Here is a 24,767-nt window from a genome sequence, read left to right on the forward strand (position 1 = left end):
TACATCTCAGCCTCAAACTTTTGGAGTAATTCAGGTTGGTACTTGATGTGCAAGATAACTATGGGGAGGTGCTGTGCAGTGTCACTGCTGTTGCCTTGCTTCCTCCCTTTCCTCCTTCAAGGCCGGTCTCAAGACCTTTCTCTTCAACCGTGCCTTCAGCTCCCTTCTCGACTCTACCCGCTCCTCGCGCTCTCCCCTCCCCTCACCCTGACCATTTCCCCCTGCTCGGGTCTCGACCCAACTGTCCAGCGCCTTGGGACGTCCTCCCGACGTGAAAGGCGCTCTATAAATGCAATCTTGTTGTTCTTGTTGGGCTCATTCACCTCCCACATTTGAGCAACATTTTTAAGGCCCTGGAAATAAGTCACCTCCAAAGGTAAGAAATGTTAACTTATGGCTAGAAGAATATAAGCTTCATAAAAAAGTTGTTTCTTCAGCAGCAAGAGGTGCGACCTGTAACATATCACTATTACTGTTGTGCAATGCCCTCCTGCTGGCAGATTGCGTGAGATTAGTGTGGCAATGGCCTGTTGACACTGGTTGCACATGACGAAAGGGCACAAGGGTGTGGTACAAGAAATTTATCTGTGGAATTGTCAACCTGAGTCCAGTCACAATCCTTAGGAAAGGAGGGCTGCAAAGCTGCAGCAAATTAAATATTTAAATATCTATGAAAAATGAAGGGAGTTCCAGAAGTTAGGGATATAGAATCTGAAAGCTCGGTCACCATTGGTGGCTCTGACCGCAGGCGTGCAGCAAGATGGGGTGGTGCACAGGTATGGAGTGATTTCATACAGAAACTAATCAATGTGCTTCAACAGCATCGAAACCATACACTCAGGTGCATGTCACCCACCCACGGGAATATCTGTGTTTGGGATGGAATGCCCCAGGAGGGACGCACCGCTTACTGAATAGCTGGAGAGTATTATGCCCAGGTTTGCAAAAACCAAGTCTCCTTTTAAAATCCTTGCATTTTATTAGTCTTGTTTAGGGACTCCATAGTGTGTTTGCTGTCGGGGGTTAACCAGCTTGGCGCAGATGTGACTGAATGCCAAGTTTCCTGGACCACCTTCCCTGATACAGCTTTGTCCTCACGGTTGATGACCAGGAGCTGAATGGGAAGAATCCCCTCCAACCATCCAGTGCCCCCGGAGCTGCCGACCTGCTTTGGCTCAGCACTGCCACAGAGAGCCCCCGGGGGGGCTCCAGCCCCCCCGGGGGCATTAATCACCTGACGCCCTGTGTGGAGCATCAATGATCGGAATAATCAGCCCCAGAGCTGCCCCTGTGCAGAGAGTGAGTGAGAGGGAGAGACCGGGACACAGACCCCCACCGGTGGCTTCTCACAAACTGATGTCAATTCTCTTTTAGGAACTTCCGGGTCTTGGGGACCTGAGAACCGCAGTCTGTGCGTGAGTCAGGCGGATCTCAGGCTCGTCCCTGTGTTTGATCCGTTCTCCGCCGTTTGAAGGTAATTCCCGAAATTATCCCCAGACTCCAGGTTTGCGCTCTCGGAGTCTTTGGTCTCTTTATTTCTGCTTCTTGTGAATGGTTTGTGTTCTCGGCATTTGCAGCATTTCTCTGCTCTCGGCGCGTCCCCCTTTTCTTCTGTTTTGGCCTGAAATATTTCTGTTTGCAAACCCCCCCCTCGGGGTCAGAGCCGCTCTGGAGCTTCCGTGAAACCTGCAAACGTCGCACTCACCTAACAAGTGGCTCTATGCCCTGAAAACCTCTCCAAACTGCTGACCACCCGACTGCTGGGCTGCCCAGGGCCGCTTTGGCCACCCGTAAAGGCGCGTTCTTGTTGTAATGTTCAATGCTATTAATACAATCCGCAAACGTTGCACAAAGGTTGATAACCCAACCAAGAAATTAGCTCCCAGTGAATCGGAAAGGTTTCCCATGCTCCTGCTGGGAACAGGCTCTCGTGGGGTTAAGATATTTGTGACAAATTTTGTTTTAAAAAAACAGCATGTGTGTTTCGCTGATGACGTCTTCCTTTTTTTTTGATAGATTTACTGAAAGTTTGAACCACATCCAGCAAACCGTGAGGAAGACTGCGGTAGGTCACGATGAGTCAGTGCCTGTAAGTCTGATTTCTGTAATAACTTCTGCTCCCGCAGCCTCGGGATTCCCTCTGTCCCCGAGATCACCTCTGTGCTCGCTCTGGGCTTCCAAAGGAAATTGGGAATATGATAGTATTGGATGGAACACACAAGACCAGAATAGACTATTGGTTGGGTTTATGGTCATTAACCAAAAGTTTGTACAACAGACCCACGAGGGTATCCTTGGTGTCTGGGCAGAGCATTACATGGAGTTGGCATCTGACCCAACAGGCTGTAGCAGAGATCCATCTGCATGGAGGTTGGAAAAGCTGGCGGGAGGCATGGGACAGATTGAAGGCCTTAATAATAATAATAATAACCCTTGCATTTGATATAGCACTTTTCACGTCTTCTGAATCTCAAAGCACTTCACAGAATATGCCGTAAAGTGAATTGACTGTATATTTGTGGGCGAACACGGCAGCCAATTGCGCACAGCAATGTCCCACAAACAGCCGTGGATTGCAAATGACCAATTTATTATTGTTTTGTTTTTTTCGAGGGATTATTATTAGGCGTGTGGAGTAAGGAAACTTGCCCAAGTTAATGACTCAATCCATTGGGCAGAGGTGGAATCCACACTGCGGGGCCTGGCCGATGGCAGATGGCACCTGGCAGCTGAACTGGCTTCAATGTGACATGTTTGGCAATGGAATGCCGGAATCAAGCCCACCCTCTATGGTGGTCTTTAGTCCAGATCCTGAATCAGGCAGATCCACAGTACTGTAGGGCACTGCTGGTAACAGCCCAGATAGCCTGCCTCATTGGTAGGACTCGGAAGGGCACACCAGTCACTGGGGGCAGGGGCATCTCTGGGACAGTTCTTTTTTGCTCACTCCGGTGTCTGACACATGCAGAAAACCATCACCATGCTTAAGAGTATCCAAAGCAACCTGAGAGTTCAACATATGAAAGCCACCTATGCATGGAAATTTCCCTGTGTCTGGAATGCAATGAGCACCTCTGCCTGGAGGGATGCACCCTGCTTACCTAATTCCAGATACTATGAGGCCCAGGATACCAAAAGCCACGGTTTAGGTATGGGGCTACTGCTGCTGTTTAACCAGCTACAACCACATAGGAAGCCATGAGAGCAAAATGTGGCAGGCTTGTGCCTTGATCTTCATTTGGAGACCAGAACTGAAGTTTGAAGAAATAATTCACTTTTTCTTTTAGGAATTTTGTTTGCAGCTCAGTTTTGGTTAGGCTGGATGTGTGACTCACTAAACTCAGCGTCAGGATGGCTTGTAAGTAGATTTTGAAACTTTCACATTAACACTGTTCCTGTAAAGCGCTCTAAGACATTACCCTACATTAGAGGTGTAACTATATGGTGTAACAATTTCAGGCTACATTAGATTATCTTAACAACCCATCCAGTGTCCCACAAGTTACCTTCAATGCATCCATCTCTACTTCTCTATTATCGTCTGTATTTCCTAATCCGTTTTGTTGTACTCATTTTGAAGTTTTCACATTTGTAATGCAGACGAGCTGCACTACGTGCCTTTAAATTTTCATCAATCTTATTTTGAACAATGCTTTGAAATGTTTATTTTTACAATGAAAGGCACTATAAAGCTGTCATTGTAATGATGCTTTAACTGTGCATCTTCCCTTTTTGTTTATTTTAAATATCCAGAAATGCAATACTAGTAGTTTTAATGACCTAGTTGCAAAGCTGATAAATTTACATGATTCTGTATTAAATTGACATGATAAGGCGCAGTATCAAATGCAAGGATTATTATGAAACAAAAACAGAAGTCGCTGGGAACACTCAGCAGGTCAGGCAGCGTCTACGGAGAAAGGAAAGTGAGTTAACATTTTGGGTCCACGACCCGTCATCAGAACTGATGAAGTTCTGATGTTGACTCACTTTCCTCTCCATAGATGCTGCCTGACCTGCTGAGTCTTCCCTGCGACTTCTGTTTTTATTTCAGATTTCCAGCATCTGCTGTATTTTGCATTTTGCAAGGATTATTATTGTAGGACTTTCTGTCTTTGTGCTCCAGCATTCTCAGCAAAGAGAAGTTACAAATCTCCTAACTATTCCTGCAGGGTTCTTCAGGCGGTTTCTCGGCTTGAGGAGTAAGCAGCCTCCCAGCCCCAGGATGGGGACTTTCTCTGACCGTCACTATAATTCCTTTGTTCCCTCATCCTCGTCACATGCCCTAAGCAGCAGTGTCCGATGGAGCAAGGCATTTGATGTGTGCATCTGTCATGCTGAGGAAGACATAAACTACGCAAGCGACCTGGTATCCTTCCTGGAGCTAAAGCCAGACCCACTTCGCTGCTTCTTGCAGCTGAGGGACTCGATCCCAGGGAATGCGATCTCCACGGAGCTCTACCAAGCTGTCAGGAACAGCCACTGCTGGGTGCTGATCATCACGCCCAGCTTCCTTAAGGACCACTGGTGCCGGTACCAGATGCAGCAAGCATTGTCGGAGTCGCCAGGATCCAACGGACGGATCATCCCTGTGCGGAAGCAGCTGGAGCACAAGGATTACCCAGAGGAGCTGCGATTCCTCTACATGATCAATGTTCAGCTGGACAAGAAAAACGGGTTTGAAAAGATTCATAGTGCAGTGATTTACTGTACGTACTGATGTCCTAAATGTGGCTCTGTTGATAAGTCACTAAAAGTAGTGTAATGTCGTAAAGATAGCAAAGAAAATCCTGAGGTTTAGGTCCAGAAGGATTGAGTCCAAAAACGGGGAAGTAATGTTAAATATAAGTAAAAACTTTGGTTAGACCATAGAATCACAGAATTATACAGCACACAAGGAGGCCATACGGCCCATTGTATCTATGCCGGCTCTTTGAAAAGAGCTATTCAACCCCACTCCCCCGCTCTCTCCCCATAGATCTGCAAACTTGTCCTCCCCAACTAATTATCTACTTCTCTCTTAAAAGTTGTTATCGAATTGGCTTCCACCAGCCTTTCAGACAATGATTCCAGATCCCACCAACTCGCCCTGTGAAAACATTTCTCCTCGCCTCCCCTCTGTTTCTTTTAAGAACTATTTTAAATTGTTGTTCTTGGGTTACATAACATGTAGGAGCAGGAATAGGCCATTCGGCCCTTCGAGCCTGCCCCGCCATTCAATCATGTTACCGACCCACCCGCCAGTGGAAATAGTTTCTCCTTGTTCACCCTATAGAATCCCCTCATAATTTTGAAAACGTCTTTTTAAGTCTCCTCTTAACCTTCTCTACTCCAAGGAGAATAATCCTAGCTTCCCTAGCCTCTCCTGATAACTGAAGTCCCTCATTCCTGGTACCATCCTGGTAAATCTCCTTTGCATCCTCTCCAATGCCTTGATATCCTTCCGAAAGTGTGGGGCCTAGAACTGTACACAGTCTCCAGCTGAGGCCTAACTAGTGTGTTATAAGGCATAAGGTACCATGATGACCATATTTGGAGTATTCTGCACAGTTCTGGTCGCTCTACTCCAAGAAGGCTATAGTCACGGTGGAGGGAGTCCAGCACAGATCTGTTAGAAGGATATTGAGGAAGCTAGATAGGGAGGGCTAGGATGGTGGAGGCTCATGTGGTATATAAACACTGCCAGTTGGGCTTGAAGCTGTGTATTCTATGTACTGGTATTCCTAACAATGGGACTCGATCTGAATTCTGGGATACTTCCCCAGCTGCCCACTCCCCCTCCCCAGCCAATGTCTGTTCCTCAGTGACCATGCACAGAACATGTTAGCCGAGCCTTTACTGTGGTTCCCCATTTCTGTTGGCAGCTGCTACCTGTTTCCATAAGGGTGTAAATGCCTGCACCGTGCGATGTTCAGCTGCTTTCTGTAGCTCAATGACAGAATCACAAAGCTGCCACCATCACCATTGGTGGAGTTCACACTGCATCTTCACACAGAGAGCTGTGAATATCCACCTGCGTGAACTGGAGATGATGGAGCCAGATTATATCAACAAATTTAAGAGAAGATAATTATTTGATCGAAGAAATCGATTGATTTCTTGATTGTTTAGTTGATTGAGTCCTGGGACCAACCCGATCTATACATTCCTGTGAGATCTCTTGTCGCCAGTGAGACCACAAAGTGTACCTGAAAGCTGATTGGTGTTGTTTTTATGCCTCTAGATCTTGGGGAGCTCTGTCAGAGTGAGCAGGCTGGACACAGCCCCTTCTCTGACAGTCACAGCGCCTGCAGTGATGTACCACCTGATGTGGCGACTGTTAGCAACACATTCAAGTCCACGAGTTTAACATAACGAGCAGAATGATTGGAGCTTTCATTGAATAATTGAAGTGATTCAGAAGCAGCAAATCAGACACATTTATCTGCCAAGAAGATTGGACATTAAACTGGAGATGTTCTCATGCAGTCTACAGTGACATATGATGATGATGATAATAATAATCCTTGCATTTGATATAGTAACTTATCACATCGAAGAGACGTCTCAACGAACTTCACAGATATACTGTAAAGTGAATTGACTATGTTTTTTGTGGGATCCCTGCCCCCAGTGACTGTCTGCCCTTCCAGGTCCTGCCGATGAGCTGGGCTGATATCAGAATTGGCCTGGAATACTGTGGACCTGCCTGGCTCAGGAATCAGACTAGACACCGTCATTCCGTTGCCAGGCAGAACATGTATTATATTGATTGTTATATTATTGATTGCTATTGTATTATATTATTGATTGTTATTGATTATTGATTGCTATTGTAGTATTACAATATCAAGGTGTTTAAGTGGGATCTCCAAGGAGACCCCACTTAAACACACATCAGACTGCTACCAAACATACAAATTGGCAGAGAATCGGTCTGATGTTTCCATTGAAGCTGAAATGAATGGGGATTCCGTGATTGGGACACGGCAGTTTGACTAAAACACTGCGCTGTCCATTGTTTTACCTCTGAGTTCTGCTGTTGCTCCTTCCGTTACACTATATTTGATGGGAAGTTACATTGGGAAAATCTTTATACTAATTTTCTGGCTGATCATTTTGTTCTCGAGATGGTCGATTCCACACCTCTTTTTGACGACTCACAAGTCCTCTGTCCCCTTGGATTAATTGAAACTTAAAACAGTTACGTTATTATAATAAATTTGTATGTTGAGGGTTTGTTGAAGACTATGGGAAGAGTGTTTCAGTATCATCCTGGAGAGATTTCCATTGCATTACATGTGTACAGAGTCATGTGCAGAACAGAACACGGATATATTCCTACATTTAATTTTACTGTTTCATTTGGGTTAAGCGAAAGTGCGCCATCGCTGACCTTCTAAGGTCCATCAGAAGACCTTCTTCTTACACTGTTGCAATCGGTCATCTTACCTCCTCTACCTCGCTGCCCTCCAGCCCGCAGTTTGGGTGAAAATCCTTCACTCCAGCGCCTCGGGACGTCCTCCTCACGTGAAAAGCGCTGTGTGAATGCAAGTTGCTGCTGTTGTTGTTGTTGTACTGTGCGCACTGGGGCCTCCTGAGCGCGAGGTGGCGCCACAGAGCTGCGCGTCTCTCGGCAGCCGATGGGCTGATCTTGGCAGCTTCGCGCGCAATGGCTGACGGGAACATGGCGGAGAAGCTTCTGTTAGCGGCGCCGAGCGGCGGGAAGAGGCCCAAACTGAGCGCGGCCGCAGCTGAGGGGGAACCCGGGGCTCAGGGGGCTCAGGGGGGGCCCGGGGGTCAAGGGGAGCCCGGGGGTCAGGGGGGGCCCGGGGCTCAGGGGGAGCCCGGGGGTCAGGGCGGGGCTCAGGGCGGGGACGAGGCGGCGCTGACGGTCGGCTTTGACCTGCGCGGGTTCCGTGTGGAGCGGATACTGCAGGACAGCGCGCGGAGCAAAACCGTCTTCATCCACGGACAGGTGCGGCTTTCAGCACAGCATCATATCAATCATAATACAACAGCAATCAATAACATAACAACCAATAATATAATAACAATATAATAATCAATAATACAATAGCAATCAATAACAATATACAATCAGTAATGTACAATAATCAATACAATAGCAATCAATAATACAATAATAATAATACAATGGCAATCAATGATAATACAATAACATTAATACAATAACAATCAATAATACAATAAAATAGCAATCAATAATAATACAATCGCAATAATAATAAATGATATAATAATAATAATATAATCCTCACATTTGATTAAATGCCTTATTTTGGGGGAACACCCCAGAGCACTTCCCAGGATTCACTGTAAAGTGTAGTGACTGTTCTGTGGGTGAAATGCAGCAGCCGATTTACACACACAATGTCCCGCAAACAGCTGTGTAGCAAACGAGTGATTTTGATCCTGTGGGATTCTCATCGAGAGAGAAATTGCAGTTTCTTTTCCCAACAGCGCTACGGGATCTTTAACATCCACCTGAACAGGGCACAAACAGTGCCTCGGTTTAACGTCTCATCCGAGGGGCATGAGCATATAAATATATCGCACTGGAAAAGTGTATTGTTGTTTAATCCTGAAATAAACACAAATTAAAAAAATAATAAATAAGCATGCACTACTATTCATAAAGTTATAACAGATGAGAGCTTGCTGGCTGATGGTCGTTGATAATTTTACTTATTGAAAGCGAGTATTGCAAGTATTGCTATGAAGTACTTGTAATTAATATTAAATGCTGCAGAATATGTTTGAAGTGTGAAAGGAGAGATAGATCCCATTCATTTTAGTAATAAGATTTCTTAAAACAGCAGATTGCAGATGATGGTGCAGAAGCCAAGGACGTTGTGATCATCTTAGAAAAAACACCTTTCCAAACGGAGACGCTGTCACTGCTTCTAAACAAAGATGCCGACCTTCGACTTCATGTGAAGAACGACATCTACAGCACCTATAGTCTCTACCCCCCTCCAACCCTTAATGGTACAGCCACTCCAACTCACCCCACTGTGCCGGTTTGTCCTCTCCTGCCCCCCCCCCCCCAATCCCGACTGTGCCGGTTTGTCCTCTCCAGTCCTCCCACTGCCACAGTGCTGGTTTCAATGAGATATCATCAGAGTAGAGCGCAGATTAATTTTAAATTTGGTTAATTCTTGGAAGAACAAAATAATTGTGTCCAAATGTGTAAATCAAGCTAAAATGTTATTCTGATTGACCTATTTTACACAGACTCTGGTGGCAATCGTTCACACTCAACTACAAATTGCTTTAAGCCCTAAGAACTCCCTACTACTCCAACCTGCTCACATCTTCTTCGCGTCCTTCGATCCCTCCACACCAGCATCGCCGTTGGGCCTTCAGCCACTATGTACGAATCTCTGGAACTCTCTTCCTCAATCTTTCTGCCTAGCCCCTTCTTTAGATCACACCTGAAGACTTTTCTCTTTGACTATGCCTGCCCTTTCTCCCTGGTTGTGTGTAACTATGCCATTGTTTAATGACCTGAGATGTACCCCTACACATAAGTCAGCAATTATTTGGAGAAATGTGCTAGTCTTTTGATTGATTTGCTCGATACTAAGGTGAAGCATGCATTCCTTCACAGAGATCAAGACCACAGTGGTGTATCCAGCCACAGAAAAGCACATCACTAAATATTTGAGGCAGGAAGTTTATCTTGTCCATGAAAGTGAAGATGACTACAAGACCATCACTGCTCCGTACCTGGAGTCCAAAGCATTCAGCATTCAGGTAAAGGAAAGAATGCTTCTTTTATCTATATTATAAGGCACAGGTGTGAAATCAGCAATGAACCACTGACCAGAAGTGTTGACTGACGTATTTTTATAGCACACCCAACTCTGAGTCAGGAGGATGTGAGTCCAAAACGCATGCCAGGACTTGTAAGCACATAGTTTTTAAAGAAGTGCTGGTGGTTGTTGCATTGTTGGAGCTGCTTTCTTAATTTCTTCAACTTCCAAAAGTTTAAGAAAATGGCTTTACGTGCTAAGACTCTCGAAGATTTCCTATTAAATTGCAGCTATTTTGTATGTATTTGCGACTTTTTCCATGTTATAATGTACATTTGGAATCCGACTCCTCACTTTCTTGACCCTTACAAATAGCAAGAACATATGGAGGTGATACGTTGATTGAAGCAGAAGGTAGGTGAATATTTCTGCTGAGATCAACGTTTGCCAAAGTTACTGGCAACTGGAACCAAGCGCTGTTCAAATATCAAGCAGGCATCAATTAAAGCAAGACAATGAGTGCCATTTATTTGATATTCTATCTCAAGTAGAACTATGTTTTGTGAATATGCTTTATGCGCATTGGGGTCTTCTGCTGGTCCTCAGAACAACAGGGCATTACTTTTACCGAGGCTAAAACTACTAAGACAAACTTTTGCATTGCTGAGAAAGTTTGGATAGTATTAGTTTTTTAAGTTAACGTAAATTGGTTTATTTTCTTTCAGTGGGTGTACAACATTCTAGAGAAGAAGGCAGAAGCTGATCAAATCGTTTACGAAAATCCTGATGCACAAAATGGCTTCCTCCTCATCCCAGATTTGAAGTGGAATCAGAAGCAAGTAAGAGCTTAGTTGAGATGCCATGACCTCGGCCCGTCCCTCTTATTAGAATTTAGATTTTTAGTTTTTATATATTCTGTTTTCCTTTTGTATGTAATGTATATGGGAAAGATAGTGATAAATTGCATTTCATATCATAGGTCCAGGAAATATTACCTGTATCATAGTCGTGACTAGAACATATCCTCTAATACAGTAGTTTGCATGGAATCGAGTAATTTTATCGCACAGAAAGTGTCCAATTGGCCCATTGTGTCTCCCTACACCAGCTTTCTGAAGGTTCTGTCCAGTTTGTCCCTCCCGTTTACCCATTCCGTTTAAATGTTTCTTTTCAAATAATTGTCTACTTTCCTTTTAAAAGCTATTATGGATTTCACTTCTACTGTTTTCAGAGAGCTTTCCATGTTCTAATAACCATTTTAGTGTAAATAATTTTTCTAATGTTTGATAATATCTTACATCTGTGTCCTCAGATTACGAATTTACCAGACTGTGTTAATAGTTTCATCCGATTTACCTTAGAAAAACTACTCATAGGTTTGAACATGTTTATTAGGTTTTCTTTCATCTTCTCCATTTCAGTGAAAATGGCCAAGTTTCTCTACCTCAGGCTGTCATCCCTGATAATCCTAGCAAATCTTTTTTGGTCTGTATTTACTTGAATTTCGAAGGTTGGGGGGTGATCTAGTTGAGGTTTATAAAATAATAATAAAGGGATTCAACAGGGTATCTACAGAGAAACTTATTTTCTCTGGTGGGAAATCCAGAGCAAGAGGCATAGTCTTAAAATTAGAGCTTGGCCATTCAGAAGTGAAATTAGGAGGCAGTTTATCACCCAAGGGCTAGTGACCCCCACCCCCCAAACAAAAGGCTGTGCTGGATCTATTCATATTTCCAAGATTTAGGTGAATATTTGTTAGGTAAAGGATATGGAGCAAGGGCAGGTAATTGAAATTGAGGATCAGCCATGATCTTACAGAATGCCAAAGCAAGCTCTAAGGGCTGAATAGCCTCCTCCTGTTTCTATGTTTCTGCTCCATGGACTACACAAGCCTTCCTAAACTGGGGTATCTAGAACTGGACATAATATTACAACCAACATTACTTTTAACCCTGTTTTATTTATATAGTTAGTTACGTATTATTATGCCTTTGATTTCCGTATATTGATTCAAAACTTTATTTTCACTGATCACCAGTCAATAATAAACTCTCCATAATGCAGGTTTCCTTCTTATTACTTAACTATTCAAATGGATTTACTATGTTTTATATAAATCTTATGTTCTAATGCTGCGGTAAAATCTTTGATTAGTAATTAATAATTATTTCTACTGGTCAGTGAGTCAGTAACTAGAGGGCATCGATCCAAGTTAGTTAGTAAACAAGTAAATGTGGAGGTTAGGAGAATGTTTTTCACACGCAGAGTAATTAGTGTATGGAATGCCCTGCTGAGATTGGGTTAAGGCAGAATCCATTTTGGCTTCAAGAAGGGATTAGACAGATATATTAAAAAGGGGCAGCTACAGGGATATGGGGAAAGGGCAGTTAAATGGGACTGAAAGGATTGTTCTCGAGATACACAATAGCCTGAATAATAATAATAATAATCCTTGCATTTGATATAGCACTTTTCACGTCAGGAGGACGTCCCAAAGCGCTTCACAGAACACACTGTAAAGTGAATTGACTGTATATTTGTGGGCGAACGCGGCAGCCAATTGCGCACAGCAATGTCCCACAAACAGTCGTAGATTGAAAATGACCGATTTATTATTGTTTTGTTTTTTTNGGAGGGATTATTATTAGGCTCTGTGTGGAGTAAGGAAACTTGCCCAAGGTTTCGCCCTCTGCCTGGAATTGAACTCAGGTCTCTCGCTTGCAAAGCGAGTGCTCTAACCACTGAGCTACAGGACTCCACATGAATGGCTTCTGTACATTTCTATCATTTCAGAATTCTATGTTTCAGTTCGTAAATTGGAGATTTTTTTACCCACTCTGGTTTAGTCATTTGAAAAATAGCTGTACAAATAAAAACTACCTCAAGAGTAATTTTATTTTCAGCTATTTGGAAGTGAGACATTACCTCACCATTGATCATGATGCCCAGTCTGTGATCTAAGTATGTTTTTAGAAGCTGATAGTGGCCTCGTTTGAGTTTGAATTGAAATGGTGCCATTTCTTTGATCACTGCAGATGCTTTGCGAGAATCTGATGGATGATTTGAAGCATAATAAATTATCCAAAATGGGTCTGGACTTCTGCAAATAATCACACAGTACTACAGAACTAGGAAGCTAACTATACCAAATCCTCACCGGGCCCTAGAAACCCAATTTAGATTAAACTATTTTCTCCATGTAATTGTTCTGTGTTAAAGTGTTGTGAGTTTAAAAAAAAAGTGATACAAATTCCGCATTTGTGGCAGAGTCTGAACAATGTGCTGCTCTGGGAAAGTAATTAAGAAATCTGGAGATCCACGTTATCTGATCTTTGCTCATATAGACTCACTTTGACTTATTCTATCAAGTAATGCATATGAGCAGTAATGCATATGAGCAGTTACATTCAAGATTGCTTCTGTGCTTATCTACAAAAGATGCTTGTTTGGGCAGACAGGACTTAGGTTTAGTGCCTTGTCAGAAGGACAGCACCTCTGACAATGCAGAGCTCCTGTAAGTATTGCATTAGAGTTGGTCCTCCTCATCAGTGCAGGGCTTGAACCCACACAATCTGTACCATAGCGAGAGTGCTACAGACTGAGCCAAGCTGAATCCCAGTTCAGGTACTAATCCTTCACTGTCCAACACCTTGGAACGTCCTCCCCATGTGAAAGGTGCTATATAGATGCAGTTTGTTGGTAGATTTTTAAAAAAGTAACTTTGAAGTTGATTGCATTTGTACAGCAAAGTGACAAGTGCTCTGGTTCTGAGTTCAGACTCAGACTCGGATATGAGAGCATGTGTTGGAAGATGCCATAGTCTGGTCTGATTTAGGTTCAGCTGCTTTACCAGTTTAAAAAAAANTGTTGTTGTATGTTTCCAGTAGATTGCGTCTCCTCCAGGTTTTACAGATGGAGTGCATAAGATTTTACAGATGTCTGGTGCTCCTGCCAAGGGTGTCTACACTGGGTTGAAAATATACTGCTGAGCCAAAACTCTCAGCTCCTGCTCACACCATGATTTCTATTTGTTACATTGCTTGAGTTTTATTGATGCAACATTCTTCTACAGATCTGAAAATAAACCACAAACAATGATCAGGGATCTTGTATGTGTATCTAGAGAAGAACAAACTGTGATTACAGATAGTTGATTAATTTATTGCTTGATTTGGTTTACAACCAGGTGGTGTTATGGAATAAATTACTATTAGGAAACTGAATCTTTGAAAGCACTTGTGTAGGAGATTTAATTTGGTTGCAACAACAACAACAAAATTACAATTGTATAGCGCCTTTCACGTCCAGAGGACATCCCAAGGTGCATGATAATCAGTGTTTAGGATCCGAGCTGGAGTTCGGGATCGGGGAGGGTGGAGGGCAAGGGGGAAGGAGGGTGATTGAAGAGGAGGGTCTTGAAAGGGGGGGAATGGGCAAGGTGGAGGGACTGCAGGATGGAGTTCAAGAGGGTGGAGGCAGAGAGGCTGAAGGTCCGCCTGCCAATGGTGGGGCGGGTGAGGTGGGAGATGTGAAGCAGGCTGGAGTCCGCTGAGCAGAGGAAACGGGCAGGTTGGTAGGGGGTTAGAAGGTCATAAAGGTTGGGGAGAGCAAGACCAGGAGGGCTTTGAAGGTGAGGACCAGGATCTTGAACTGTATCCTCTGTGTCAATGGTGTCAGGCGAGGATGGGGGTGATAGGGTGACGGAGCCTGGTGCGGGAGAGGACACAGGCTGCAGAGTTCTGGGTGAACTGCAGCCTATGGAGGGAAGAGTTGGGGAGGCCGACAAGGAGGAAGTTTGCATAGTCAAGCCTGGATGTTGTGAATGCGTGTATGAAGGTTTCAACAGCCTGCGGTTTGAGGCAGTGGTGGAGCTGGGCGATGTTGCAGAGGTGGGGGAAGGCAGAGCGGGTCATGGCACGGATGTGGGGTAGAAAAGATAGTTGAGGGTCAAACAAGATGCCAAGCTTCCGGACTGGCTTAGCAAGGTGAAGTGTGCAACTATGGATGGTAATGCTGTCAGGGCCTGAGGTGTGGAGGCACTCTCGGGAGTCAATCAGGAGAGCCTTGGTCTTGTTGATGTCCAACTGAAGAAAGTTAGCTCTCATTCAGGACTTGATGTCCGACAGACATTACAGCAGTGGTCCTGGAGTCGAAGGTGGAGGCAGAGAGGTAGAGTTGGGTTTTATATGCAAAAATGTGGAAGTTGACCACTTGTGTATTTTAATAAGTGGCTGTGTGACCACATTGTACTGTTCTGGTGCAACTTGACAGGATATTCTGGCAGAATCAGAATAAATGGGGCCGAAGTGCCTTCTTCATCCAAACCAATCTTATCCACTGACTTCCATCCACATTTAGCTTCATGCTGCAGAGGGAAGGTGCTGAATTACCCTGAAGGAAACTTCCCTCATCATCCTAGTGACCAGTTTCAGAATGGCTCAAGCCTGTGAGCAAGCTGTCTGCCTGAGAGGAGAAGATCTACCAAAGGGAAGGGTAGACATATCTTAAAAGAGACTTGTCAAAAGTGTTTTAGAAAAGGTCAAGGTTTCGAACTGAAGGCAGTGTCCTCTGAAGCAGAGCAGCTGTTATTGATGATCAAATGTACCACTTTCTATAGTCTCATCTTTTTTCTGTAAGGTTGAGCTAGTGAAAGCATTGTGAGTTTAATCTTTTCTAGCTAAACATGCTCCGAGACGCTACCCCACATGAAGACTGCTCTGTAAATACAAGATGTTGTTATGGTGCCATGGTTTGCTTGAAGACTTCTGCTGTGGGATAATTGAAAAGAGTCATGGGGGTGGGGATTCATTTGACAGGACCACTTAAGTCATCATGATGTCAATATCCCAGCCACATTTATTTAAATACATAAGCCCAACTCGCCACTCCTGATAACTCATCACTACGTCTCTCTCTTGGGGTGACAGGTTATCCGGAGTTTACTATAAGTCACTTTTCTCTTTTATGTACTGCAGTTGGATGACTTGTACCTGGTTGCGATTTGCCACCGCCGAGGGATAAAGTCACTGCGGGATTTGACATCAGAGCATTTGCCTTTATTGCAGAACATCCTGCAGGAGGGTCAGGTGAGAGTTGACCGAGTGGCTGATCAGGTCACGTCTAAGATCAATACACAGTCCAGAAACTGATCGTCTTATTTGAGCGCTGTTGTGGCAGCTCGGGTTCTCATTTCCCTCCTTGTTCTTTCTTTGAGGAAATCTCGTCCAGCACTGCTATTTTCCAACTTTAAGGTGAATTGACATTATTGAACATCGCCCACCACTGTCATCCAGGGACAATTCACCAGATTGCTAATACCAGGGATGTAAGAGTTTAGCTAGCTAGACACTGTCTGCGCAGTGAAATCCAGGCCCTGTGCCCAGTGTAATACAGTCACTGTCTTCCCAATGTAAACCAGATACTGTCTGCCCAGTGTAAGCCAGACACTGACCAGTATAATACAGACACTGTCTGTTCAGTGTAAGGCATGCCTTGTGCCCAGTGTAAGGCAGGCACTCTCTGACTCGGGAAGGGGCTTTGCTGGGATGCACCAGTGCACCTTCTAGCAGGTGATTCCAGGGTGTAATAGCTGAGGGCATGTTACATATCTATCCTCTCAACCTTCAATAGTCCCATGACTTGTGGAGAGCCAAGCCAGGCGAAATGGCAAAACATGTCCATGACAGGCTGAGCTTTACCTTTAGATTTTTTTAAAAAATACAAAGTACATGTGTTGACACAGCGTGAGAGTTCGTGTTTTGTGTGGCTGTCCTGTATAACTGTATAACCTTATATGCAGTCATTTTTGCTCATCTTGTAATACTGATTTTCTTCTGCAGGAGGCAATCTCCGAGCGGTACAAAGTTAAAGGAAACCAGTTGAGGATTTATCTTCATTACCAACCTTCATATTACCATCTTCATGTGCACTTCACTGCACTGAGTTATGATGCTCCAGGATCATCAGTGGAACATGCACATCTCCTCTCCAGTGTTATAGAGAACTTACAGATAGATCCTAAATACTACCAGAAACATACTTTGGTGTTTGCCTTAAAGGCTGATAACCCTCTTTTGCAGCGGTTTAAACAAACCAGAAAAATGTAACTCGACCTTTTTAATTAATTTTCTATGATAGTTTTTTATTATGTAATTATATTTTCACTTTGATACCAAGAAGTCCTGTAGCTCAGTGGTTAGAGCACTCGCTTTGCAAGCGAGAGACCTGAGTTCAATTCCAGGCAGAGGGCGAAACCTTGCAAGTTTCCTTACTCCACACAGAGCCTAATAATAATCCCTCCAAAACCAAAAACAATAATAAATTGGTCATTTTCAATCTACGACTGATTGTGGGACATTGCTGTGCGCAATTGGCTGCCGCGTTCGCCCACAAATATACAGTCAATTCACTTTACAGTGTGTTCTGTGAAGCGCTTTGGGACGTCCTCCCGACGTGAAAAGCGCTATATCAAATGCAAGGATTATTATTATTATTATTAAGAATGTTTACCAGCCCATCAAATTGTTAATTGTCGGCAATTGGAGATAATCAACGGTTATCCGTCCCCAATCATAATTTGCTGGAAACAATGCAATCTTGTTTTGTTATGTAATTTGTTCTTTTACTCACGGCCACGCATGGCAATTGCATTTTGATTTGTTTGTGTGCAGAACACCATATTCTCATCTCTGTCAGGTGCCTTGGAATGTCCACCTGCTGTGAAACTGAGCTACCAAACAACAGCAGCAACAACAACAAACTGCATTTATGCAACGCCTTTTACATCGGGCGGACATACCATGGTGCCTGACAGTCAAGGGTTTGCACCAGATGGAATAGGTGTGACCCAAATTTCTGTGCCTTTACCTATCAGTAATGAAGCACTTTGAGACTGAAGTAACACAATGGGAAAGACCCAGAAACAAAGATCAATGGCTTCAGTAATCAACACCTCAACTCACCGCTGCTGGTAGCAAATTCACACAGTAGGCAAGTAATAATAATAATCCTTGCATTTCATATAGCACCTTATCACATTTACTACCAACCTGCCCACTCGCTCCGTTCAGCGGGCTCTGGCCTGCTCCATGTCTCCCACCCGACCCGCCCTACAATCGGTGGCCGGGATTTCAGCCTCTCTGCCCCCACACTCTGGAACTCCACTCCACAGTCCTTTCTCCCTCGCCTCCTTCACGGCCGGTCTCAAGACCCTCCTCTTTGATCGTGCCTTCAATCACCCTCCCACCTCTCTGCCTTCCCTCACCCCTCCCCCATGCTTGGGTCCCGACCCCTGACTGTCCAGCACCTTCCGACGTGAAAGACGCTCTATAAGTGTAATTTTGTTGTTGTTGTACCAGGCGTCTCAAGGTGCTTCACAGAATATACTATAAAGTGAATTGACTGTATTTTATGGGCGAATGAGACAGCCAATTGCGCACAGTAGTGTTCTGAAAACAGTCATGGATTGAGTGAACATTATTTTAAAAATTTTGAAGGGATTATTACCCCCAGAAAAGCGATCCACAAATCGATTAAAAACAACAACTTGCACTTATATAGCGCCCTCCACGCAGGGTGGTGGCTCAGAACGCTTGAACTAACAATCAGGTTCCTACTTACTGCTAGATAAACGGTGGCGTGTGGAGTAAGGAATCTTGCTTAATTTTTCGAATCAAACCCAGGTCCTTTCGCTTGCGAGATGAGTGCTCTTACCACTCATTATGCAATCACTAGTGTAAGAAGAGGAGCACACCGTTGTGGGTGGGGGTGGGGTGTGGTGGGTGGTATCATTCTGGTTTCCCAGGCATATTCCAATACACCAAAGGTAAATACATTTGCGCGCAAGCTGAACCCCCTGGAGTTTCTCTAATCCAATTTATCTTCCTGTTCTTTCTGCATTACCTTCAGATGGACGCTAAAGATCCCATGGCACTATTCAAAAAGAGGAGTTTCTCCCAGTGTCCGGGCCAACAAATCGCCCAAATAAAATTGTTCATTCACTCCATGGCTGTTTGTGGGACGCTGCTGTGCACAAATTGGCTGCTACATTTGCCCACAAAATATACAGTCAATCCATTTTACAGTATATCCTGTGAAGCACTTTGAGATATCTCAATGACATGAGCTATATCAAATGCAACAATTATTATTAATGTGAATGCCTCTTTCAAAGATTTGAGCGACAACAACTTGCACTTATATAAGCGCACTCCACACAGGATAGAGTCTCAGAGCACTTAACAGTGGCAGAGCTGACTCCGGGGGGTGGGGGGGGGAGGTGACCGAAGCATGGTCAAAGCGGAAGATCTTCAGGTGGGACTTGATTATTAACACAGCTGGAAAATATGCCATTTTAATCAAAGATTTAAGCAAATGGGAGAGCTTTAGCTGCACACAATGTGGCATTGTTTGAACTTAATTGTGGAGATAGTTTGGAGAGTATGGAGGAAGAGCTCAATAATTATTGAGAAGTGACCTTTTGGAAACATCTGTAGAGGCTCCTGAACAAAGGATTTATTGTCATTTCCAATGGATTGAATTGTTCAGCTTCCAGTAGCTGTGAGTGCTGTTGATAGCAGTTTTCAGCTTCAAAAGCCATTGAGCGCAGGTATGATATCTGTGACAGAGATTCAGTAGTTTGTCATTATCAATGTCAGTGGAACAAACTTTTCGATTCCACTTCCACCATCTCTCTTTTTGGCATCATGGGAACATTCCACTTCTCTGCTGAGTAAAGACTGTAGCAGTATTCTTTTTATGAATGTAACTGAGAAGCACTGTATTTCTCCAGCTTCAACCACTTGATCTGTAAAATATTTGGCACACAATGTAGCAGACATATCTACACTTCAAAGCGTCATTGATAAACCAGACAGATCGGCCAGTCGTCAATGGTGTTTTTCTCTGGATCTGCTTGACTGGCAGGTATGTCTCCTGTATAAGTGTCCCGTTGAAACCTTACTCTTCCCCTAAGGAGGATATTTTTTGACATGCTATACAGTTTATCAATCTCACAAAAGTGAAAGGTAAGTGGACCATCCAAGATTGAAGGATGCCGAACATTTAAAAAGCAGCTTTCTACTGTGATGCATACAGGCTGTGAGCCTGGTTCAGTTAGCACACCCGCCTTAGTCTGAAAGCAGACACTCCACTAGAGCGCTTGGGTATGCTACATTGTCATGTGATAAAATAAAACTGCTTTATATAAACTCTAATCGTACAACACAAACCAAATGATCTCATAAGGAAAGTAGAGCCTTGGCTGTGATTTAGAATAGTGTTTTGGCCAGCGGCCCGGCAAGCACACCCTTTGGAAAGATTCCAGTGCTCTTACAACAAGATTCCATTTATAGAGTGCCTTTCACGTCGGGAGGACGTCCCAAAGTGCTGTACAGTTGGGTCAGGACCCGAGCATTGGGGGGGAAATGGTCAGGGTGAGGGGAGGGAAGGGAGGGAGCGAGGAGAGGGTAGAGAGTTGAGGGGATCATCTGCAATCATACATATACTAGCTGTACCCATTGCAGCTTTACTTGCAACCAAAGGGTGCAATATGAAATGTAGATTGACACAGACATTTCATCATTATACTCGTCTGGGAAGACTCGTGGGAGGACTCAGAGCCTTAAAAGTATAATTATTGGCTAGGACATTATGAGAAACTCTGGTTAGAGATCTGGTGATTAGAGAATTGATTTTGCTTCCTACACAATGCAAATTCTCCACCAGGTTATTTAAACTACAATTTACACATATATAGCACCTTTCACATCAGGGTTACTTCTCAAAGCGTTGTAACTAGCACATGATTGCAAGAGAGTGGTGAAGAAGGCCCTATTGTCCATTTGTCTCCTTCCAGATCACGGATTAGCCCTGCAGGGCCACCACCCCCATGAACATGGAGAACAACAATAACAAGATTCCATTTATTGAGCGCCTTTCACGTCGGGAGGTCATCCCAAGGCGCTGTACAGTTGGGTCAGGACCCGAGCAAGGGGAAATGGTCAGGGTGAGGGGAGGGAAGGGAGGGAGCGAGGAGGTGGTAGAGAGTCGAGAGGGGAACTGAAGCACGGTCAAAGAGAAAGATAATAAAGCAGATTTGTTTGCTGCTGTATCCAACACACTACACAAGTGTACAAAAGGCAAAATACTGCATATGATGGAAATCTGAAATGAAAACATTTGTTGCTGGGAACACTCATCATCTAATGAGAGAGGAAAGTGAATTAACGTTTCAGGTCAAAGAGCTTTAGTCAGAACTGGGTTTGAGTTCTAACATAAGATCGACCTGAAACATTAACCGACTTCTGCTTTTAGTTCAGACTTATAGCATTTCCATAACATTTTTGCCTTGTGTTTCTCTGGGTTCCTGTCTGTCTCAGGCTGCTTGGTCGCAGCGAGAGGTTTCTTTCAATGTCCCCAAGTTCTGCCCCAACCACAGAGTTTTTACTTCCTCCTTGCGGTACCCTACAATAATAATAATAATCCTTGCATTTGATATAGCACTTTTCACATCTTCTCGACTTCCCAAAGCGCTTCACAGAATATACTGTAAAGTGAATTGACTGTATATTTGTGGGCGAACGCGGCAGCCAATTGCGCACAGCAATGTCCCACAAACAGTCATAGATTGAAAATGACCAATTTAATTATTGTTTTTGTTTTTTTGGAGGGATTATTATTAGGCTCTGTGTGGAGTAAGGAAACTTGCCCGAGGTTTCGCCCTCTGCCTGGAATTGAACTCAGGTCTCTCGCTTGCAAAGCGAGTGCTCTAACCACTGAGCTACAGGACTCCACAGATCTTGAGACCGGCCTTGAAGGAGGAAAGGGAGGAAGCGGTGAAGGCACTGGGTGATGGAGTTCCAGAGCCTCGGGGCTGAGAGGCTGAAGGCCACCGATGGGGCGGGGGATGTGGAGCAGACCGGAGCCAGAGGAACGGAGGGTACGGGCAGGTAGGTAGGGGATAGTAGGTCGGAGAGGTAGGAGGGAGCGAGGCCGTGAATGGCCTTGTAGGTGAGGATGAGGATCTTGAAATCGATCCTCTGGGGGATGGGGAGCCAGTGGAGGCGAGCGAGGGTGGGAGTGATGTGGTCCCGAAGCCTGGTGCGGGACAGTACACGAGCTGCAGAGTTCTGAATAACCTGCAGTGTGGAGGGAAGTGCCGCGAGGAGAGAGTTCCCATAGTCCAGCCTTGAGGTGATAAAGGCGTGGACCAGTGTTTCAGCAGCGTGAGGGGTGAGGTAGTGCCGTAGTCTGGCGATGTGCCGGAGGTGATGGAAGGCGGAAATAAGGGAGAAAGGACAGCTCAGGGTCAAACAGAACGCCGAGGTTCCTGACTGGCTTTGAGAGGTGGAGAGTGCAGCCTTGGATGCTGATGGTGTCAGCGCCTGAGGTGCGGAGGCGCTGACGTGAGCCAATCAGGAGGGCCTCAGTTTTACGCACGTTGAGCTGAAGAAAGTTGTCTCTCGTCCAGGACTCGATGTCAGACAGACAGCCGTCAGGACATCGGTGGTCGTGGAGTTGAGGGTAGAGGAGGAAAGGTAGAGTTGGGTGTCATCCGCATACATGTGGAAGTTAACCCCATGTTTGCGGATGATGTCACCGAGGGGGAGCATATAGAGGGTGAAGAGGAGGGGACCGAGGACAGAGCCTTGAGGGACACCGCACGAGACAGTGCGGGGGCCGGAGGAAAAACCATTTGTGGAAACAAAGTGAAGACGGTGGGAGACGTATGGCCTAAACCACTCAAGGACAGGGCCTTGAAGGTTGAGGTGGGAGGACAAACGGTGGAGGAGGATAGCGTGGTCGACCGTATCGAATGCTGCCGATAGGTTGAGATGGACAAGGAGGCAGAGGGAGCCTTGGTCACAGATGGTCAGGATATCATTGGTGACCTTGACCAGGGCAGTTTCTGTGCTATGGGCAGCACAGAAACCCGACTGAAGGGGTTCGAATAATGAGTGGGTGGAAAGGAAAGAGCGCAGCTGGGAGGCAACAACTCGTTCCAGGACCTTGGACAGGAAGGGGAGGTTGGAGATGGGCCGGTAGCTTGATAGCTGTGACGCATCAAGGGAGGGTTTTTTCAAGGTGGGAGTGATGGTGGCAGTTTTTAAGGGAATGAGAACAGAGCCAGAGGAGAGAGACAGGTTGACGATGTCTGTGATATGTGGGGCAAGGAAGTGGAGCTGGGAGATGAGGAGTGGGGATGGGGTCAAGGGAGCAGGTGGTGGGTTTCAGGGATAGTATGAGTTTGGTGACAGAGGGTGGGGAAACGGGTACGAAGGTGTGTAGGGGAGGATGGGTAGGAGTCGGAGTGTGGGAGGGAGGGGGTGGGGGGTGGGTGGATGTTGGAGGGGAAGTGACCGCGGAGCGAATTCCCTTGATTTTGGATTCAAGGAAATCCAGCATCTCCTCGCAGTGAAGGTTGGAGGAGATGACCTGCGCGGGGTGGCGGGGGGGACGGAGGAGTCGGGATGTGGTAGAAAACAGTAGCCTGGGGTTGTTCTTCGCCTCCAGGATTATCCTGGAGTAGAAGGACGACTTGGCCGAGGCTAGAGTGGAGCGGTAGATTTTGAGGAGGTCCAGCCAGATTTGTCGGTGGACCGTTAGGCCAGATTTGACACAGGTGCGTTCAGCGGCCCGCACCTGGCTCTTCAGTGAGCGGAGGTGGGTGGTGAACCAGGGGGAGGAGCGAGAGTAGGAGACAGTACGGGAGGTGATGGGGGCAAGAGTGTCAAGTGTGGAGGAGAGGGTGTTGTGGAGGAGGGTGAGAGCAGAAGAGGGGTCAGTGAGGGTTGAAGGCCAGAGAGAGAGGCGTTCAGAGGATTCCAAGGCAGTGGTTAGGGATTGTGTGGGTAACTTCTTCCAGGGTGGTAGAAGATGGTGTGGGTCTGGTGGAGGTGGGGAGGGGGTTTGAGGTGGTGAAGGAGATGAAGTGGTGGTCGGAGACGGCCTTGTCGGTGATAGTGACATCCGAGACACTGAGGCCCCGGGTGATCACCAAGTCGACAAGAGGAATAGCATGAGCGCCATGAAGTTCAAGAGGAAGGTGCTGATGGAGCAACGTGGGCTCAAGCCATACAAGGTCATATGTGTCAGGAGTCAACCCCAACAAGAAGCATGAGGTGACCTTCAGCTTGTAACTGGAGGTGATCAGGTACAGGGACCTCGCGCTGAGGAAGAGAGTGGAGGATCCATGTGAGGCCCTCCTCAAATAACAAACAGCAGGAGGTGAAAGCCCTGCAACAGATGAGCGACCCCCTCACACAGGCTGCGGAGACTGTGAGGAGGTGGTCACCCTAACAATGCTGATGGACGAGTTTGGGATCTGGATCTGATAGGATTGTAGAGATGAAACTGCGCAGGGATAAGGATGGGAACTTGATATATTCCACCTCTCCCCCCACATTCCTGCATTACTCAGGCCAGTCCACTTTGTCTGGTGATCCAAGGTGGAGAGTGTCCGCAGGACAAGGGAGCTAACAGTGTCCCCAGTGTAGCCCTGATCCTCATGGGCACCTTTGTGTGTAGCTGCCTGAGGCTGTGCCGGCAGCAAATGCCCCCTCATGCTGGGCTTCCCCTGAGAAGCCTCTTTCCGAGATTATCTTCTTTACTTGTTGCTAATGGCTCATTCCTCTATCCTATATATTTTAGTCTTAACTCTTCATATTACTCCTATTACCATGGAATCCGAAATTTACAGCTCAGAAGGCTATTCTGCCCACGGAGTCTACACCAATTTGCAGAACACAGTGGTCTTTGAACTAATGCAGAACTAAATAACATGAAGATGGTTTGTAGCAATCACAACCTTGCAGAAAAACCTCATCCCTAATGGTGTACAGATGATCAATAACTAAGTTGATGCCTCTGTTAAGTGTTTGTTATCATTAGTACAGTGTTCTCAAATAGTTAAGAAATGGAAGAAAATATTGCGATGTTTACCCGAGGATAATCCAGAGATCTCCAAGTTAAGAAAGATTATTTTAAATCTATGTGGAGTGCAGCCTTGGC

At 45.3% G+C, this 24,767-nt stretch overlaps 2 protein-coding genes across 3 annotated transcripts; both read left to right on the forward strand.

The window, feature by feature from the left end:
• Window positions 1–1,300: 1,300 nt before the first annotated feature.
• Window positions 1,301–6,531, forward strand: LOC103180241 (toll-interleukin 1 receptor (TIR) domain containing adaptor protein). 2 transcript variants are annotated; one of them, XM_007895972.2, is made up of 5 exons: window positions 1,301–1,474; window positions 2,017–2,089; window positions 3,288–3,358; window positions 4,173–4,709; window positions 6,224–6,531. In XM_007895972.2, exons 3-5 carry the CDS (start codon window positions 3,352–3,354, stop codon window positions 6,352–6,354), a joined length of 675 nt encoding a protein of 224 aa, XP_007894163.1. In that variant the 5' UTR covers window positions 1,301–1,474; window positions 2,017–2,089; window positions 3,288–3,351; the 3' UTR covers window positions 6,355–6,531. The 2 variants fall into 2 exon arrangements, with proteins under 2 accessions (XP_007894163.1, XP_007894164.1); XM_007895973.2 differs by having other exon boundaries at window positions 2,017–2,065.
• Window positions 6,532–7,666: 1,135 nt separating this feature from the next.
• On the forward strand, window positions 7,667–24,532 carry dcps (decapping enzyme, scavenger). Its single transcript, XM_042343818.1, has 8 exons — window positions 7,667–7,957; window positions 8,823–8,991; window positions 9,614–9,759; window positions 10,484–10,597; window positions 15,734–15,844; window positions 16,598–16,860; window positions 18,666–18,686; window positions 24,457–24,532. The coding sequence occupies exons 1-8, from the start codon at window positions 7,667–7,669 to the stop codon at window positions 24,530–24,532; spliced, it is 1,191 nt and encodes a 396-aa protein (XP_042199752.1).
• The last annotated feature ends 235 nt before the right edge of the window (window positions 24,533–24,767 follow it).

This window comes from Callorhinchus milii, unplaced genomic scaffold (assembly GCF_018977255.1).
Source record: "Callorhinchus milii isolate IMCB2004 unplaced genomic scaffold, IMCB_Cmil_1.0 Scaffold25, whole genome shotgun sequence".
NCBI lineage: Eukaryota > Metazoa > Chordata > Chondrichthyes > Chimaeriformes > Callorhinchidae > Callorhinchus > Callorhinchus milii.